This window comes from Trachemys scripta, chromosome 6, assembly GCF_013100865.1.
Source record: "Trachemys scripta elegans isolate TJP31775 chromosome 6, CAS_Tse_1.0, whole genome shotgun sequence".
NCBI lineage: Eukaryota > Metazoa > Chordata > Testudines > Emydidae > Trachemys > Trachemys scripta.
This window is the reverse complement of record NC_048303.1, coordinates 76,684,178-76,705,274: the sequence shown is the minus strand read 5'-3', so window position 1 is coordinate 76,705,274 and position 21,097 is coordinate 76,684,178. Positions and strand designations below refer to the sequence as shown.

At 39.1% G+C, this 21,097-nt stretch overlaps 1 protein-coding gene across 1 annotated transcript in view; it reads left to right on the top strand.

The window, feature by feature from the left end:
* FBN2 (fibrillin 2) overlaps positions 1-21,097 on the top strand; it is a 254,198-nt gene that overhangs the window by 178,594 nt on the left and 54,507 nt on the right. Inside the window, exons 37-43 of the mRNA XM_034773456.1 lie at positions 2,615-2,776; positions 3,941-4,009; positions 4,690-4,815; positions 8,295-8,420; positions 10,109-10,261; positions 15,326-15,394; positions 17,261-17,386. Coding sequence (XP_034629347.1) covers positions 2,615-2,776; positions 3,941-4,009; positions 4,690-4,815; positions 8,295-8,420; positions 10,109-10,261; positions 15,326-15,394; positions 17,261-17,386 — 831 coding nt within the window. The remainder of the gene's footprint in view (positions 1-2,614; positions 2,777-3,940; positions 4,010-4,689; positions 4,816-8,294; positions 8,421-10,108; positions 10,262-15,325; positions 15,395-17,260; positions 17,387-21,097) is intronic.

Genomic DNA, 21,097 nt, shown 5'->3' with positions numbered 1-21,097 from the left:
GAGCACTGAGAATCTAATTTTCTGGGTCCTCTGGTGCAGAACATTTCTTCTAGGATCCCTCAGGCCTCCCTCAGCCAGAGACTTCTCTTGGGCAGCTTTTCAGAAGTTTCTGAGTGTGAGTCCTGCCCTGCCTGTTGCCAGCTGACCCTCAATCTGCCAGAACATGGGTCCTTGAGTTGGATCTGTGTTTTGGGGCTCAGCCCTCCTCTGGAACCACAGTTCTGGCATGGGGAACTTGAGCAAGAGCTCCAGGATTCATCCAGAGTTTGTACCCAAACCAGAAGTCAGAAGTAAGAACTCAATTTCCTATGCAGCTGCACCCGTATAGGATTACAGAAGGATAAGTGAGAAATCCTTTTCCATGGATAAAATTTAGATTAGTGTGCTACTGCAGGAAGCACTTTTTAAAACAAATACAGCCCTTTGGGGTGGAGAAGCAATGGTTCATTAGAAATTCGCTAATAATATAAAATAATCATTATCATCCTTCCTCATTTTCCTTCTCCAGCAGCTCTTCTCCTGGAGGATGAACTATATGATTCATACCGTGAACTCTAAAGGTGGACACTCAGGAGAGCTTTCTCTACCTAAGTACTGTAATACTATAACCTGCAAGATAATACTCATAAACAGACCAAAAAGAGGAAGGAGTTTTCAAAACTAAGGGAAAATATCTTCCTCTCCAAATAAAGTTGGATACAGCATTTCCCATGCGCTTGATCTTTGAGGACATCATAGGATCTGAGTGGGAACTGCTGGCTAAAACTACCATGTTAAATAAAACATATACTGTAGAATTTTCATAAACTGTGGGAACTAGTGCAGATAGTAAAAATCAGTGCAGTCCTGATCTCTTCAAAAGAAGACATTGTTCACCTTTCAGAAGGGCTTTTTTTCCCCAAAAGATCCCATAGACCATCTGAGAGCAATGCTCCCAGTCTCAGTGGCTACACAGAAGTTATCTGTATGCCCGTAGATAGTAGAAAATCAACCCAAGTCATCACAGGCAGGTGAGTCCAGAGGACATGCTGAAACCTAACCCAATTTATATTCTGAACTCTTATATGTACACACTGTGGAAGAAAGCCTTACAGGATGGGGAGTGTAACTGGAAGACAAATAACAGGAGTTATGGGACCTCACCAAGAAAAGGAAAGCATCATCCATCTTGAATGCACAGTTTGAGCTGAAAATGTCCACACATTTCCTCAAAGGATACCACTTTCCAGTTCTCTTCAACGGCACCACCATTGATGTGTATGAACAAAAACCAGGGATAAACCAGAATTCAAAGTCCTTCTCAGAAGCAATGGAAATAATGTCTTTGACAGAGAAGAATTTTGTGTTTTGCAAGGCAGTTCATGTGAAGGGTAATCTGAAACCAAAAATAAGAAAAGAAAGAACCTTGGTCATCCTGCTAGATCCACACTAATTTTTGGACTTGATAATGCCAGCCAAAGCACCTGGAGAAAAGATTAGACCAATTGAAATGGGCCCATTCTTCATCCTGAGATGCTGAGACCATCTCTGATTGAAATTTTAAGCGCTAATGAAAATGAAGCATAATTCAACAGGAATTGTCTGTTAGAGTGATTGATACAGTTTTGGTATCTAGACAGTTCTCAACCAGAAAATTCATTAATTTATTTAGATATCTGGGAAACTGTTCCATGAGACAATCAAGACTCCATCTGCAAGGTCTCTAGTGGTAACACAAAGAGGAAGAGTCTCGGCCTTATCAGAGAAAAATTGCAGAGCAGCATTGTGATCCTCATACAATGCATTTACCAACTTCTACAAAGTGGGTTTCTATTTCTCTGTAGAGTAATCCTTTAGTGGTAAAGTGCTTCATGGGCCAGTTCCTTCCCTACTCTGATTCACTACTTGCTATTTCTCCTTAGTGAAGAATGAGGGGAGAATCTACGCAGGAGAATGGAAAATTCCTTACCATAATTTTCTTTCTGTTAAAAGTTTCTTTCCTCATTCTACCAACCCTAGTTATTTTAACGGCCAAGCTATAGTTTGTAACAATTTTTTTTAAAAGTCTAAAGGAATACTACTAATACACAAAATTCCCTTGAAGTTAATTAATGCAGTTTCAGATTATTGTCTTACTGCCAATAACCAATTGTTGAAGAGTTTCTAAAGAGTTTGAAGCACTCTTCTGGTGGCTTGAGGTTGTGTCCTGTATTCCTGCCCCCAGGAGCAACACTGGCCCTCCTCTGAATTCCACAGGGAAGAATCATTGCCATTCATGGAGCATAAGGGGGAGGAGCGACTAATAAAAAGAAAACTATGGTAAGAAATTTTCCATTCCCCATATTAAAATACTGGGAATAGTAAAAGTGCTATACCGGTATATGTTGTGAACTTTGAAGACATGCAAACACCTAAATACTTTAAGAAGAAGAAGCTTTGTTGACCCTCACCGTGTCATTTCTCTTGATACCCCTGAATATTAATGTGCATTAGCTTTTTTACCTTACCAGTAACTCAGAAGGCTACTGTAGCCTGGGCCTGCCATCCACTAGTAGCAAGTATTAATATGATTGTCTGATCGTTCCTTCATCTAGGCCGGAAAGTGCAACTATAGTTGAATGTGTTTTACATGCAGATAATCGTGTTGGCAATTGTTACCTGAAATATGGACCCCGAGGGGATGGGAGCCTATCCTGCAACACTGAAATCGGCGTCGGAGTCAGTCGCTCCTCATGCTGCTGCTCTTTGGGGAAGGCCTGGGGGATCCCCTGTGAGACTTGTCCCCCTGTAAACAGCAGTAAGCATTTTTTAAAAATTTTCTTACAAAAGGTGCAAATATGAAAATGTACTTATAATCATTTAGTGTATGACCATAAACAGACTATGAAAATATCTGGCAAATTACTTCATAAGCTTATTCTCTAATGGTCTTATTGTTGAAGAAGCTCTCCATCTTATTCTCAAAGGTGATGCATAGGCCACGGACCTCAGAATCAAGAGACCTGAGTTTTGTTCCCAGCTCTGCCTCAGTGCCTGTTCCTGCACCAGTGAAGTCAATGGGACCAAAATCAAGCCCTCACTGGGTGACCTTTGGCAAATCATTTCACTTTTCTGTGCCTCATTTTCCCTTGCAAAAATAGGAATAATGGATAAAATTTTCAAACATGCCTAAGTAACTTTCACGCATAGGTGCTCTTAAAATTGTATCCATTAACTGCATTTTTGCAGGTGAGGAATACAAGTAATAATGGTTGGTGCTTAACATCATGCTTCTTATCGAGAAAACGCCAAGTGCTTTATGAAAGTGAGCATCACTGGATAAAATTTTCAAAAGTGCCTCAGTAATTTTGCCCAATGATACTTACCTTTGAAAGCACTCAAGTTTTTAGGTATGAATAGTGCAATGTAAGTACAAAGCATTATTGTTTTATTATTTATTAAGTTATAATACTGTACAGTCTAATTTTAACAAATACTCATCTCTGTTGTACAGAAGTAATAATTTCTAGGCCCTAGTTAAGATGGGAGCCACTTTATACTAGGCATTATGCAAGAAGACACAGTCCCTGCCTTACAGGAGCTTACAGGTTAAGGCTTCATATGTGCATGGTTACCAGTGTTATCTTAGGCTTCTATCCTGCAAAGTCTATGCACTTTCTTGACTTTATGCAGTGATTAGTCCAGTGACTATTTGTAGTGTATGTCGTTGCAGTTCAGGGTACTGTTAGGTTAAAAAAAGTTAAGCGACAAGGGGCAGGGACCATGTTTGTGCACAATGTTTGTACAGCGCGTAGCACAATGGGATCCAGATCTTTGACTGGGGCTTCTTGGTGCTACTGTAATACAAATAAGAAATAATAATGGCATTAAAATACCAATGAAATTATAAATTATATAAAAAAATTCCTTAATACCAGTGTTTTATTCTACAAATATGTAATAGCCTTTTTTTCCCCCCTAGCGGAATATAATACTCTGTGTCCAGGGGGTGAGGGATTCAGACCAAATCCCATCACTATTATCTTAGAAGGTGAGTTCATCCTGAATAATGGCTGTTATGGTTGCTACTTTACAAAAGGTGACATTTTCAAAAGTTTGCACAATAGGAGGATCATTGACGAAGTGTTCACATTCATTGCATCGGAAAACCACTTATTAACATCAATAATACTAGAGTGGCAAGTTCAAACTGATGTTTGTGCGAGCAGTTACTCAATAAGGATACTCAAAACCCATTTGAGTAAGTAAATATGGTGTTTTATAGGTGAAACAGATTTACATATATTTTGTCCACCTCATTTATTGAACAGGCCTTCAACATTTGCCCCCCAAAGCATGAGATGACCTACAAAAATTATGGTTTAATCAGTGGAAGGTTAATGTTGCTGCAAACATCTATCATAGAGTGAAAGCCTGGTCCCAGTGAATTTCCCATGCACTGTCAGCATGCAGGAATGAAGCGTTAGATACCAAACTCCCATAAACGATCATGGAAGCTGAACTCCTTACGTTCATCTTGCTGAAAATGTGCTATAGAATATGTGGGATAATCACAAACCCTCTTCCCTTTGATAATAAAGTGCAGATTTAGAAGGGAAAAAACCCAGTGAAGATTAACAGTTACTAGCACGTAACATTCCAATGGAATGGTTAAGATCTCTTGTTTCTTTACACTTCAGAGTAAGCATATGGCCTTTTCTCTCTTTGCAGATATCGATGAATGCCAGGAGTTACCAGGGCTCTGTCAAGGTGGAAACTGCATCAATACTTTTGGCAGCTTCCAGTGTGAATGTCCACAAGGCTACTACCTCAGTGAAGAAACACGGATCTGTGAAGGTGAAATTCTGCAGTACCTTGTCCCACACCAATACACACTTGTTTGCATGTTTGAAAATATTTTGGTCTTTCAGAGTTTGTTTTCTCCTGATGCAGAATATTTCATACATAGAGAGTAGTCGATTACAGATTCATTTTCCCTACAGAGTGTAAGGGTAATCTTCTTAGCTATTATGATTCCCTAATATATTGTCTCTCTTGTTTGTAAACACGAACATGCAATGTTTGTGGTACTGATACTAACAAGGAAAATGTGTGTGCAACTTCACAAGCTTCACCTTGTGATGTTTCCTCATTGTTTTTCTGTCAAGTTGGAATGTTTGGGGGGGTTCATGCTAGGGTTGATCTAAGAACTGGAAACACCTCAGAGCCTGCTGCTACCCCATCTAGACCCTGTATGATGCTCCCTTGCTCCTCTTCATCCTTAGATCCATTACCCCTGTCAAGGCTGGATCCCCACTTTGAACTTTAGGGTACAAATGTAGGGGCCTGCATGAAAACTTCTAAGCTTAACTACCAGCTTAGCTCTGGTTCCGCTGCCACCATTTCCCAATTCTAGATTCCCACCCTGGGAAGCCCTGAGAAAACCTTTCACCAACTCCTGGTGAATACAGATCCAAACCCCTTGGATCTTAAAACAAGGAAAAATCAATCAGGTTCTAAAAAGAAAGCTTTTAATTAAAGAAAAAAAGGTAAAAATCATCTCTGTAAAATCAGTATGGAAATTAACCTTACAGGGTAATCAAACTTAAAGAGCTTAGAGGACTCCCCTCTAGTCTCAGGTTCAAAGTACAGCAAACAAAGATAAACACTCTAGTAAAAGGTACATTTACAAGTTGAGAAAACAAAGGAAAACTAACACGCCTTGCCTGGCTATTTACTTACAAGTTTGAAATAGGAGAGACTTGTTTAGAAAGATGTGGAGAACCTGGATTGATGTCTGGTCCCTCTCAGTCCCGAGAACGAACACTTCCCAAAACAAAGAACACAAACAAAAGCCTTCCCCCCCCCCCCAAGATTTGAAAGTATCTTGTCCCCTTATTGGTCCTTTAGGTCAGATGCCAGCCAGGTTACCTGAGCTTCTTAACCCTTTACAGGGAAAAGGATTTTGGAGTCTCTGGCCAGGTGGGATTTTATAGTACTGTACACAGGACAGCTGTTACCCTTCCCTTTATAGTTATGACAACCCCTTTCCTGCAGATGTTAGGAGGTGTACAAGAGTAAGACTCCTTCTGAGTTAGTGCATCAAACCTAGACAAATCTTAGAGGCATATTGTAGGTTCCCCTAACCCCAGCCATGCAAGCTGTGTAGGGAGCTTGTCAGGCCCCATCAGCCTCTCTAGACCTTAAGAAACTCTTGGCCTACTTCACCTCCAGAAGCCTTATGTGGCTTATCTCAGGCCCTCCACCTCCATGGTGACTTTTTGTAGTTACCCCCCTCATTCCAAATCCCCCTCCTACCTCTGCAAATACTAGGAATCCCATTCATTCTGACAAGTCTAAACAGGATTGTTATTCCTCACCCAACTAAGATATTTAGATTTGTGAGGCAGATTAAAGCCTATTTATGCTTATCAAATGTGGTGAGCCTAAGAAGGAACCCTGAGGTTGAGAGAGTTTTTAGGGCCTTAACAAGATGTCTAAGGCTTGCAAGGGGATGGGATGTCTTCAGCATGTGTCCCAATGTTTTCAAGGTGGTGGGCATTGAGACCTAGAAACGGGCTCCAGACTACATTCTTAAGTCTATAGGAAGGGTGAAATATCAATAGTTCTCTATTGCCTTATTGCCCCCCCCCCCCCCTGCCACATAATCCCGTGTTAATCTAGTCCTATGCTCCCCTTCATTTTCTTTCAGTGTTCCCCACTCTGCCAGCACCCTTCATGTCCCCCTTCTACATTGCCCTCTGCTCTGCTGCTTCAATGTCCCTCCAGTCTCCTTCTCCCACACCCCACACTTGCATCTCCAATGTACTTCCCAAGGACTGTAGGAAGTGAGCACTTTTTAGATAGTCAACAATGGGAGGTGGCGGGGTGTGGAAATAGTGGGCTAGCTGGGGCTTGTGAGGGCAGCATAGCAAGGAACATTCTTCCCTGGAGTATATGAATCCAGTAAACTTTTAATTGTCTCCCACTTTCTATCTCAAGCCTGGCGCTGGTGGAAATAAATATATTTTAGAAGAATAGTTTAGCTGGTGACAACCTTTTAAAATGTATCTTACTTTATGTACAATTTGTCTGATTAACTTGAATTGTATTAGAAACATTTTCCCTCAGGATTGGCTTACATTTTGAGGTCTGTCTTTGCATGGAAAAGGGACAGAGACTTACTGTTGTTTTGAAATCAGTGCTTGGGTCTCCGCAATCATTTGCTGGCATACTTTAAACTCATTGGAGCAATTCTGATGTTAGTATATTTAAATGTTAATAAGTTGGCAAATGAGAGTTTTAAGTAACTAAACTTTGTTCTTTTGTAGTAGATCTCAGCTAGATAAGTTCAGTAAACTACGTTTTATTTCTTCCCATCTTTGTTTTTTTGGGCAGATTGTTTGCTACCAAGTTTCAAAAAAGTTAAAAGGATTTTTAACTGTCATGATCTCTGTTTTAGGATGTCATAAATTAGTTACCGCTTCTTCAAATCATTTCAAATTTGTTAGGAAAAATGCTACTGCAACTTCTGACCAGCCTACCAATTCTGAGGCCAACATTCCTATATTCACTGCCTTTAGGTGAAGAGAGAAGACAAAATTGGGTTTGTAGTGGAAGCTCTTGTTTCAGATGTAGCTATGGAGTATGCTATGCTGGTTACACACCACAAAGAAAGATAAGGCCCATACCTTTGAGGTTACAATATCAATGTAGCTGTAATGTGATAATGGAGGGTAACACACAATAGGGAAAAAGATGGGGTGAGGAAGAACAAGGGTCACAGCAACAAGATTATATGGTTATTCAGCATATGCATGTGCATTACTAAAATGTGTTTTTAATAGATATTGACTTTCTCCTTTTAGGCAGCATGGTAGAAGTGAATCTCAAGGAGGGATTTGAATGAAGAGAGGGTCATGGGTTGGTTGGTCACAGTAGGGAGTTAATTGCTTACATGAGGGGTGGGATGGAAAAAATGGTACTGAAATGCCTCTGGAAGTGGCAGGCAAATTAAATACTAAGGTTCACATCATTGATGGAGTAGATGGGACAGGAAGTGACTCAGCCTCAGCAAATCTTGAATTCTTGACAAGTGCTGTCTTCTGCTTCAGGGATTGGAGGAAATCAACCATACAGGAGAACAATAATACATTTCAGCTGCTGCCACAAAACCCTGTTTAAATCAAAGCTGAGCAATGCACCCTGTGTTTTGTAAATATTTCTTCTTTGCTATGTTGGGGTAGTTTAATATGTACTTATTTCTTATAATTATTTATTTGGGATAGTTCCTCTTGTCTCTTTGTGAACTGTACTTTTTCATTTGTTCTCTCTAGATATTGATGAGTGTGTTGCACATCCTGGTGTCTGTGGCCCTGGGACCTGCTACAACACTCTGGGGAACTACACCTGCATCTGTCCCCCTGAATACATGCAGGTGAATGGAGGACACAATTGCATGGGTATGTAAAACTTGTTTACCTGACATGCTGTATTGATCAGAGCTGTTTTGGACCTCATCTGGCTGCTTAAAGTCTTCCCTGCAACAAGGCTGACTTTGAAATCTTAGAAGTGTATAGCTTCTTTTAAGTACCTTATCAGAACATTAAACTTAAATGATTGCAACTGCAATGCTTAAAAGCTCTTGAGACAGTATCACCTTTTCTAACCTTTATTGCAAAACTGCCACATCAGATAGCCATGAAAGAGTAATATGAAATGACTATGTGTGTTCTATTCTCTAACAGAAGTCAGAGCTTTTCATTTTCACACATAATTTTTCGTATGTATATTTGAATTCCAGTTGGTGAGTCTGCTAGGAAATGGGTCTTAAGAACATCTACTTTTTTTTTTTTAGTTTCTTTGAAATTTTTCTCTCTTGTAAGACATCCGTGACCGAATGGAGACGGAACTGTATCAGCTTGAACAAATACACTCAGCTAAAGTAATAGGGAGACAAAGTATAGTTTAATTAAGGTGATTTAATCTATAGAAAAAAATTTTTGTTTTGTTTTTGTTTTTTTTAAATGTATGCTGCTTGCAGTCTCAAGGTCACTCTGAGTCAGAATTCATGAATCACAGTGGCTAGATCAGTAGTTGAAAGGATTTGACTTTTGGCCGAACTACTTTGTTGGTTACTACAATGTGCACCCCGTCATGGCCTAGGGTCACCCAAAGGCAGCCTGCCTTATTTTCCCCTTTTGGAATGTTCAAAAAAAAAACTTCTCCCAGGTTTTTTCTTGGTCAAAAATACCCCTCCTTGGGGACTGGGTTTATTTTTTATATATATATAACGCGACCCGATATAACACGAATTCGGATATAATGCGGTAAAGCAGTGCTCTGGGGCGGCGGGGCTGTGCACTCCGGCAGATCAAAGCAAGTTCGATATAACGCGGTATGATTTTTTGGCTCTCGAGGACAGCGTTATATAGGGGTAGAGGGATGTGTGTGTGTGTATATATATAAATTTACTGTAGAGTCTGTGTAGCAAGCTTCATGGTTTGCAGAGAAAGTGACAAATAATTATCTTCTCTTGGACCCCACCCACTGTCAACCTAGGTTTGATTTACCATGAAGGCAATGGAGCCTTCTGAACCAGCTTCGTACCAGATATGGAATTTGTGCTGCAGCAGAATTTCAGTGGCATTTTAGATACAGTCCACTATGTGAATGTGGACAGCCACAAACCATGACACCAAATAGTTGAGGACTGCACAATGACTCAATTTCCGGGAGGTCTTCATGCCTTGAACCTCATTGATAAAAACGCTGTGGCTTGGCTTGACCGGATTGCATATTCCAAATAAATATAAACAAACTAAAACTCAAAATCCCAAACCAAATCAATTCATAAACCCACCCAAGACAAGGTTTCTCTTACTCCTCCCAAGCCTCCCTGCCTGAGGCAACTCCCTTAGTTTTGGGTCTTCCCTGAAGGAGCCTTTCCTTACTCCTGGAGAGACTGCCACAGATTCCTGAACTTCTCCCTTCATTGCAGTCACCTGCTGCCCTTTATAAGGAATTGCCTGATTCAATCTAGGTGTACCTCATTCTGTAATCAGGGCTGGCTGGCCCCAGTCCTCCAGCCCTTAAGAGGATAGCCTCCCTGTTGCAGTTACCTTGTAACTCTGAGTGTTTTCTCATGTAGATATGAGAAAGAGCTTTTGCTATAGAAGCTACAATGGAACCTCCTGTGAGAATGAACTGCCCTTCAACGTGACCAAGAGGATGTGCTGCTGCACGTACAATGTTGGCAAAGCCTGGAACAAGCCTTGTGAGCCATGTCCAACCCCAGGAACAGGTAAGACTTCCCCTAACAATCCTGTTACATTAACTTCCACATCATCTTAGTTCCCTCTCTGTATCAGTTAGTGTGAGTTTCAGTCAAGATTAGGCCATTGTCCAAAGGGAATGCAGAGTGATGCTATTCATGTTAGCTGCCACCAACAGTGCATAATCTTCATGGGCTAGTCTGAGTTCAGGCATCTGCCATCATGATCCCCATGGTTGAAAGTCTGACATGGTACAGTAATGGTGTTGGCACAAAGCAGCTGCAACCTCCCCTCTGACCTAAAGGCAGTCAGTGTTGCCCAAATATTGAGCAGTGGTGGATGTGGCCAAGACAGCTGGGTGATATGACAACTCCATTCACCTGGCTGAAGCCTCTTCCAGAGAGGTGCCTAGAGAGCACATGACAGGAATTAAAGATGTTCCTGTTGGCTGCAAGTGGGAGTGAGGGCAGGCAGCAACACCAGTATCTGACCTTCCTTGGGTGAGTTGTCCCCAAGGGAGCAGGAAGATGTTGATTGCATCCCCCATCACTGGCAGAGTGAATCTGGCCCAGGGGCTATAGGGACCACACAAGTTTTTGTTTTATGTAGAATGGAGTACAGTGCTGTGGATTTGTTAATTTTTGGATGAATTGTATTCATAATAATTGCCAGAGCACTTACAGCCTCATGTAGGTATTTTACGGACATAAATCTAATTATAATTGAAATTAAAATATGTGTGTATAAAAAATTATAATATAAAAAGCCACAAGATGCATGCCAAAAGGCATGTCATGGGCAGTGCCCTTTCTCCATGCATTTACGCTGCCATGTAGATAGCTGCAGAATTCTCACTTGTAAAGCTGATGCATAAATTACCACCCAGAAGGCTTGGAAGAGAGAGATGGTCAGGCAGTGACTGAGGTGGCCCAAGATGCAGACAATACAATGATTTTTGGAAGAGGTGCTACAAGAGCAGAGTCCCTACTCCAATGGAGTAGCAGACCTCAGCAAGACTGGCACCTTCTCCAGCTATGGAACTGCTAAGGTCCACAAGTGAGGGACACTCTCTTGTAGACTGTCAAAATAGTGGCAGGGCAAGTTTGCTGTGGGGCTGAGGCATGCTGTCTCCTCTCCTGTCTAAATTAGAGACTCTGCAGCTGGAAGTGTACCAGCTCTGTGGTATTCCTATCTCCACCAGAGCGTAGGCTCAGCTCTGGCAGAGCTTAGGAATGCCATAATGCAAGCTCCTCCACCTACTTGGTTTTCATTTTAATGGTTTGTTGAGTGCAACCCACTTCTCAGACACTCACCCACCATCCCAGATCTGATAGTCTGTAAACTCTGTCAGCTGCTGTTGCATGTTCCCCTTGGAAGGAGAGGCTCTTAGAGCCAGCTTGTGGTGACAAACTGAACAGTGAGATGTCTGTGAATGGAAGAGAGTAGGGTGGAGGACTCTCTGCTATGCAGAGCCTTACCACATAAATCTGGTAGCTGCATAACCTATCTCTAATGTGCATGAAGAAGGGGCCTTGGTCATCTGTCTGCTCTGTCTATTATCTGATATTATTTTCTCAGCACCCTGCAAAATTAGTAATCAAATAGAAAGACCATAGTGCATTTGTCAACATGATAAACCCCCACCAGAATACCTTTTTCATCCCAATGTATGGGATTTCAGGAAAAGTGCAATTGAATGTTTTTTGCATCCCACTTTTTTCTGAAGCTCAAAATGAGGAAGGAACAACTTCCTGGATTACAACACCAGCAGGAAAATCATCAAACCTATAGTAATTCATGGAATTCATAAATAAATGCTGACATTCAGCAATCAAGCAGAGGTCTCATAATGTACTAGGATAAAAATAATCACTTGTATAGCAAAAGATGCTTTTTATTATGTTACTGGTTTTGCCCCTAAATCTGTGATACTCAACCTGCAGTTGTAGTGCTGGATGCATCTTTAGTGGAGTCCATATAACTGAAGTGGTCCTTTTGCTCTCCCTTGTCTACCACGTGGCAGAGGAAAGAATGATATCCAAATGGATCAGAACCGCTTGGAGACACCCTGTCCTACAGGCAGCCAGGAAGGAGCAAAAAGGGACTGAAAGGAGAAACACTTTCCTTCCTTCCTTTCAGTAGCAGGAGTATGAAGAGTGAAGATACGTACTCTTCTTCTAGCAACTAAATGTGTGAAATGAAAGCAAGTGTAAGAGATGAAATACTATGTTGCAGTCGCAGAAAACCACAACATATTTATGGTGGAATATCCTAACGTAGTATAGTGATGCTTTCGTCATGATCTTGAGCTGCAATAACAAAATCATGATAAAAATATAGTATCACAGTGTCAGGATCTCCTACAGAGAGTATTTATGGCTGTGTGACAACATTGAATAAGAAAGTGTCTCTGTAGCTGCTCTTAAATGCTCTTTAAAACCTCTCTGCCTCAGCAATTCTGCAAATAGTTACAGAGTTAAAATATCTCTGTTTCAGGACTTTTGCCTGGTTGGCTTTTCTCCTTTAGATGTTTTTGCTGCAGTTAGAGACATTTCTGAATCTCTAATTCCACTAAGGAAGGGGTTTGTGTGCGGGTATCAAACACAAATTCCAATTGTAAATGGTTGAATAGCTACAGTTATTATGAGATAATGAGTATGTTCTGATATCTGGGTGTAGGCTGCACATCACAGAAGCAGAGGTTATGGTTCATTGACCGTAACCAGCTTGCTGGCTTCAGCCCCGTTGCTCATTAAAAGTGGTGTTATGCTTTGATGCGAACTATATTGTTCATCTCAATGAACTTAGCCTTTACATCCTCTCTTTCTGAATAACTTTTGTTTTTTATGTTTGTTTGACAAATAGTCTCACTGTCTCGTGTATTTGGGTAACAAAGATTATTTAGTTTAATGTTGCACATGAATGTGAATCACATCTATTAACATTAGACAGGCCCCCAACCTTCAAAAATAAATGCTCTTGTAAGTTTTTACCCTCTCTGCCACTTCTCATTTATGACCAAATTGTATCTGATTGGTTGGTTCATCATTTGAGGTATAAGTAAATCATGAGGGATTAGTTACTGTTAACTCTCGGATCTTACTGTCTTTATGAAATGTAATGTAGTAATAAGTACAGGATATGGTATTTGAAAATTACATACAAAAATCTAAATTTAAAAATGTTAAGGTTGCAAAATCAAGCAATCAGAAGTTAGAAAATGCCAAAATTAAGGCATTTTTTGTCTTTGCATATGCATTGTGAAACAGTCTTTAACTAGCCAATCACATATTATTTTTTCCTGCATTATGCCTGCTCTTGCCCTGTGCACACACAATGCATCCAGAGATCCCCTAACAATCTATTAATTGTTTTCACTTTCAGATAGCGGGTCACCAGCAAAACATTTAGAAAAGCTAATTTCAACTGAAAGCTTAGGGCCAAATTAAGACTACAAAGGGAGCTAACGTGGCTGCCCCTAGAGGAGCCTTGATTTGTCCCAAAGTTTTAAGAAGAAATTGGCTTTTCTAAATGTTTTGCAGTTGACCAATTATCTGAAAGTGAAAATAATTAATAGATTTTAAGGTCACAAGAGGACCACTGTTAGGCTTCCTGTATAGCACAGGTCATTGAATATCACACAGTGACTTCTGCATGAAGCCCAAAAACTTGTGGTTGAACTGGAACATGGGTAAAATTTGAAAAGCATTGACATGACTGAGAGTCAATAGTACTAAGGCTTCTCAGAGCGTAAATGAGACTTAGACGCTTACATCACTTAGGTGCTTTTGCAAATTTAACCCTTTGTCTTTTTGAAACATATTTCTTCTTGATTTAATGACTCCCAAGTGATGGAGAATCCACCACATCCCATGGAAGGTTGTATTAATGGTTAATTAGCCTTAACTGCTGGAAATTGTGCCTTATTTTCTCATAATGTTAGTAGTATGGAAACTTAACACCAGAAACTATAAATCAGTTTTCACTTTGTTTTAATGCTGATGTAATGACTGAAAGAAAAGCTTAGTAACATTTCAACATTGTCTCAAATTCTGCCTTTAAATACATCATGAAATGAATAGCAACTGTACGTTCACATCCCAGGGCAGTATTCGGTGGTAAGTATTCATACAAAAAGTTATTTTGTCCCAGCTCCCCTATTTCACTGCAAGATGCACGAAGCTGCCAATAGTCAGTGTTTTACAGATTCGACGTAGGGAGAGATGTTTCTTGTTACGCGAAACTACACATGTTGATCAAAATGGGTCCATTTTTCCCTTTTAAAAGTTCACCATGTATTGTGAAGATTTTCTTATGAACATTGCTGTGCTGGTAAAGTCTTATTGACTCAGAAGTTTACTAAGAAATATTTTACTAACAGAGGAGGTTTGCTGTCACACCCTGCACTAATTGATTCCACTAAATGCTGGAAAAAAGCTTATATACAAGTAACTGAATTAATATAAATATATCACCACTGCAAATCCACACTCTAGGAGTCACGTGCCTTGCCTTGAAAGCCAGGGGTCAACAGATTGTAATAAAAGCCATTAGGATTGTGTACATCCTGCATCCTCAAGATGTCCTGGAAGAGAGGGAGTAGTAGTCCCCTATCTCTCCCTGAGTTCCTCACCATTTCAATTACAAAAATCTCTGAATAGGAGAGACCAGTGTGGAGCCTTAGAGTTAATGTATTCAACAAAACCTAGTTACTGTTAAGTTACTTTCAGTTTCCCTAGTAAAATTGCCTCTGTAGATCCTCAACTGTAGGAGATTAGAAAGTAGTAACAAACTTCAAGAAGTAGGGTGAGGAGTGCTGCTTAAACAGAAAATGAAGGCCTGCTGTCCCAAACTCAACATCTGATCTAGCTCCAAATGGAACAAATAGTGATATATAGAAGTGTGAATGAATTTCTGAGTGGCAGCTGCACTTATTGGCAAATTTGCTTTTAAATTTTACTTAGACAAAACGCAGTTTCCTATCAATACTAGAATTGACTGGAAGAGCTCTTGGAAAGCTGAGAAACTTAAAAAATAATTATTGAGGGACTTATACATATTCTTCACAAATGCATAATTTGTTTCATGTTTAGCGGAATTTAAGACCATATGTGGGAACATTCCTGGCTTCACCTTTGACATCCATACTGGCAAAGCTGTTGGTAAGTTTTACTAAATGTATTTTCAACAAGTAATTTTTTGCAGCATGGTGTGTCATAGCAATATAATAATACTGCCATGAACACTGTATACCAAATGTATGTAATAAAACTCTAATTCCATCATGGGGTTCTGGTGACATCATAAATTGCAAGAGTATGTGGTTTGTTCAGGTCACTAGAACTCATGTTTACTTGGATTTATAATGAATGTTATTTTAATATAACAGTTGTATGAAAAAATCTCCCTTCCCGCAACTGGCATTTTAGGTGCTTCCCTCTCTCCCTTTGGAGCTGTATAACCGTCTGCATTTCTCTGCTACATTCTGACAATTTCAGAAAAGTTCAGAAAGTTTAGAATAAGATTTTTATTATATATCTCAATTTTTATTAAGTATTTTTCTAGTGCCAGGTCTTCTTATGACTGCTACCATTCCTTTCCCTCTCCATCCCAGTACATGGTTATGACTGATAGACGCTTTAAAAGAATAATTGTTATGCTATACAAAGCACACGGGATCTTTTAAGGAGGGACAGGCAAATACGCCACATTTATTGAAAATACAACAGTTAGCATATGCTTTTCAGTCACACACACACACACACACTCCTGCCAGTTGATGTTTATAGTTACCAGTCTGTTGTAGCTCGAGGCAATCTAATGGCCAGTTAGATTGAGTACGAGTGAGGAGCTGGGCTCTGTCAGTTGCGATCCGATGCTCCGAGGCGTTGCAGGACTGAACCCAGAGTTCCAGGGCAAAATGCCCCGGCTTTATAGTTGTAAATTCCCATTTGAGTCCATGCATTTTGCAATGTCATCCTGTAATCATTAGTCCTTACGTGGTGTTAATCTTGGGTTTTTCTGCTGTTATCATTCGATGGTTATTGTCAGGCTTCCCATCGTTATCTCCTATTTGTTGTCTTGCCTTCGGAGGTGCCTGCCTCACCTCTGAGGTCGTCAGTGCTACTAACATGTTTAGCATCGGATACAATGGATGTTTTCTGATAGACTTGGAAAGACCAGGAGACAATCACTTTTTCTTGACCATCTGGACATTTGTGATGGGTTTCACACCTTATCTTTTCCTGATGCACGTGTTCCTCATTCACACAAACAATCTCTTACAGAAACCTTCAAAGGTATACGGACAGCAGTATTTTATATTCAGCAGAATACATTGTAAATCAAGCCTTGCTAAATCTTATAACTAAAACAATTCACATTGGGGCTTCAGGCCCTCAATATTCTTCTAATCTCCTTTACATAGATACAATACAAGATCCTGTCTCTTACTTACTAAAACCTTAAAACAAAGAAATGTATATTTAACTAGAGTGCCTAATTTGTAATACATATAGGAAACCATAGTAGACATTATAGCTTATCCTAAAACAAAAGGGTGACCATAATCAGTCATAAGGATTGTTCTGGCCTGTCATTCCTTTTTGCTATTCAAAAAGGGTGGCTGGCAGGATGAAATCAAATCATACATTGATTCTCATAGTACAATTATAAAATCCTGCTCCTACATAATTACCTATAAGAAACTTCCCTCTTAAGTTTCTTTGGGACTTTTCTGCATGCATAACACTGGAAACAGATATTTAATATTCAGTGTTATCCCATTACCATATCTCTTTTCTTCCTTCTTTCAGCTTCCTAACTGATTTAAATTAATAATCCAAATCTTGAGCTTCTTTATTGAATATCATATAATTTATTTGCCCCATCTCTCACAACAGCAGCATGTTTAGGTTTTTTTTTTATATATATATATATATAGCTGAAAGCATAGTGAAATATAGAGAATCCATGTGGTACATAAAGCCTTACAATACTCTGTGTGACTAATATATATTCACTTTCAGATATTGATGAATGTAAGGAGATCCCAGGAATCTGTGCAAATGGTGTTTGCATTAACCAGATTGGCAGTTTCCGCTGTGAATGTCCCACAGGATTCAGCTACAGTGACCTACTCTTGGTCTGTGAAGGTGATCTGAATGAGAGTTTTTTTTCTGTTTTGTCCCCACAAGCATGCTTATTGTAAAGGAGCATCAGGGCATAAGTCCAGTGCAATTAATACCTTAGGAGGAACAGGTTGTGGGCATTCTTTCAATGGTTATCTCATAATGATCTTAGGAGGTACTTATCTTTAAAGAAATAAATGTATGTGCCAGCCAATTTCTGACACAGGTTTTGGTATATTGGTTTTCATGCAACCTACTAACTCTTAAACATGTTTCCTTAACAGTCCCTTCTCCTTTCTAGACCAGGCATTGTTTTGTTTTCTTATTTACCTTTGGGAGTGAATTTAGCACTCCTGAATATGAGGGAATAACAGCACTCTCTTGAACACCACACTTTTGCAAATGCATCTCATTCCTGATCTACTCTTCCAGTACTCTCCTAGGTAGAGACGTATTAGTCATATCCAGTTGTGCAATGTTGTTATGACAATAAAACATGGGAATTAGAATTAGATCACTATAATAATTTTCACTTTTGCCCTAACTTTGGATTTGAGTTCAAGTCTAGAGGCGAAATCCTGCTTCTGTGGGAATTTTGCCATAGCTTCAGAGGAGTCAAGATTTCACCCCAGAAGATTAACACACTAACACACTGCACCACTTTCCTAGTGTTTTAATTAAATTATTATTTTAATTATATAAAGTTACATAGGTATATTTATTTACCCAGACATTTATTTATTTATTTATTTAATTTACAGACTTTTACAGTTCAATTGTCAACACAATACAGAGGGGCTGTTGTATTAATTTAGATGGAATATATGGGCCCAAAGAGTTAAAGATGTTAACATGATTGTGGAAACTGTTTAATGTTAAAAAGTTTTCAACAAGGTTTGGTATACAGAGACCGTAGACTACTTAATTTGATAGCAAACACACAGTTCAGAACATGTCTCAAGATTAGGATGAAGAAGATCTGGGGTCTGAGGTGATGGGAGAGGGGGGCAGCCATGATGGGGCATCCTTCCCCTTCTCTTGTCTTTTCATCAGCCAGTTTCATGGTAACCAACTTTTCTTCCCAGAGTCTCTTTTATTTTTATTTTTTTTAAAGGACCCATCCCCTCATTATTTTGTTTACCAATTAGGCCTAATTTATGACACATCAATTTTGCTTCATTGATTTCCAGTTCCAGGATTTTTTTGTTTACCAGGCATGATTTTAACACATTCCTTGAGTTATGTTGGTAGGTCTTTTTGTTTTGCTTTTGTACCTTTTTCATGAATTTTTTTGTTTATAGGTTGTTGTGACATTTTATGAACTTGGATTTTCTTTACAGTTGAGCTCACAATTAGGGCAAATTTGTAGACCAAATTATTGCAACATAATCCCTTTTTTATGAACCAGTTCCACCTCAGGTCAGACTTTGGTTCATAAAATTTCAATTACAAACAAAAATCTTATTTTACTTTGAGCATATACGGGGGAGAAAAGGCACTTGGCTATATTTTTAATTGCAAATATTGCAATTTTTTTATTTTAAAACTGGAATTTAAAAAATATATATAATTAAATATTACAAAAATTACAGTAAAACCTTTCAGATAGTAACAAAGCTAGAAACTTGCAACTTTATTTATAGCTAAAACAAAACTTAGATCTGGTACTCTTATATGTTTTAAGATGTTTAAAAACAAACTGGCTTTTATTACTTTTTTGTACGCCCAGAATGGGTAAAGATGGAAAAGACTTTCTTTATTCCCCCCCCCCCCCCCCCCCCCCCACACAGTTAAAACTATTTAAAGCTGCACATTTACACAACTGTAAAAATTTAATTCACGAGTGGTTAAACTTGCTTATTTGGGGAAAAGCTTTACCCCGATGGCATGTTTACCTAAGTATGTTGCCCTTTATAAAAAGAAGCAACAAAATGATGTCTTTGGAACCTCTTTTGCATTCATGAGCCTTTTGCAATGTTCAAGGGTGGAAAAAATTTGCAGGCATTTTTAGACTGTGACAGATCCTGCCCACCTGCTTCATCAACATTTGTGAGGCCAACATGGCCATTGTGGCAATTTACCCCACTTTGGGGATCCAACCTGTAAATACTAGCATCGTCCTATCTTACATGCACAAAACAACAGCAATAATTATTGACATTAAAAACTAAACAGGAAAAATTAATTGCAAAACCCAAAACAATCACAAGAAGGTTTGGTTCTGCAAAACTCCTTGTTTTAGGGGGGCTTCTTGAAATTTAATTCACAGTCAGTGCAGTAGCAGTGCTGAATTAAGCTGGCGTTCTGCTAACAGGAGGGTTTACCCAACATGTACTTTTAGTAAAAATTGCTACACTATAACTACACTTCCTTTTTGCCACTTTTAAAAAATGCCTTTACATTAAACCTACGACATTTTTACCATTTACAAAAACTACAACCCCTAAAATAAAAGAAAAAGGGAAAACAAAACAAAGCACATGTAAAAAGATTAAAAATGAAGTGCTATAAAACAATTGATAACATTCTGATACTTCTGGGGTTTTCCTCCAGTTTAAGGCTGATTTTTAACACATTTTTGACAACTGAAGTTGTTATACTGTAAAAATACGGCTTTTATTCAAAAATTGGCAAACTTTTTCCTTTCCCTGCTGCCCCACATTTTGTACACCCTTTGCAATGTACCCACACTTTCTCGTAAGGATTTTTTAAATACACTGTTTGACTTCTGCATTGTATCAAGAACTTAAATTCCCAATTTTATGTTTATAAACCCTTGTTTTTTAAACTAACTTTAAAACAATTGTCGGTTTGCCAAGTTGCCAGCTTTTTGAGTACATATTAACCCTTTAGATTCACCCAGGGACATAAAATGTTGTATTAATTTAGATAGAATCTATGGACCCAAAGAGTCAAAAAGTGTTAACGTGACTTTGAAACTCTTCAGCATTAAACAGTTTTTAAAAAGGTTAGGGTTTGGCATACTGACCTTAGCCTGCTTAGTACCTTGGCAAACACACCATTTAAAAATCATTTTAACCTTATCTTAAAGATACAGAAAAGACAGAAAAGCAATTAAAGAAATGTAATGTGTTAAATAAGGCTTTTAGTTTACTAACACTCTTTGGGATATTTTCCCTTTATCTGGAGAGAGATTTTAGAAAGAAAAAAAACCCTTGTTTGACTGGATTTTTTTAAGATGCCATTAAAGATGGTAATAACTGTCCTTTTGTGGGGAGAGAAATAGTTAGTTGAAATGGACTGCACGTGTTGTTATTGCTATTGTTGTTAAAGTCAGATTCCATTTCCTAAGACGATAAAACAAGACAAATACACATGAAAGGGGAGAGAAAAGAACAACAAAGAGAAAATGCAGTCACTGTCTCCTGGGGTTGACTTTCACAGTTTCACTTACAACCTTACCACTGGAAAAGGACAGGCACCACATATGGTCTTATCAGGCACTGCCTGACTTAGCAAACTTGTACCAGAATTGGGGCTGCTTGGGGCACTGCTTTTTGCTACTTCTTTATGAGCACAGACTTACAGCTGTGTTACAAGATATACAGTCCTGACCAACTAAGCCAGACTCCTATTAGACAAAAGGAAAAAGGGGAGAGAGAGATGAAAGAGAAGACATAAGGTAGAGAAGGAAAAGGACATTGGGACAGATGGTGTTTGAGATTTAGCTGGTGGTAGCGGTGTCATCTGGGTCTCTTGCTCTAGCCCGGGCTG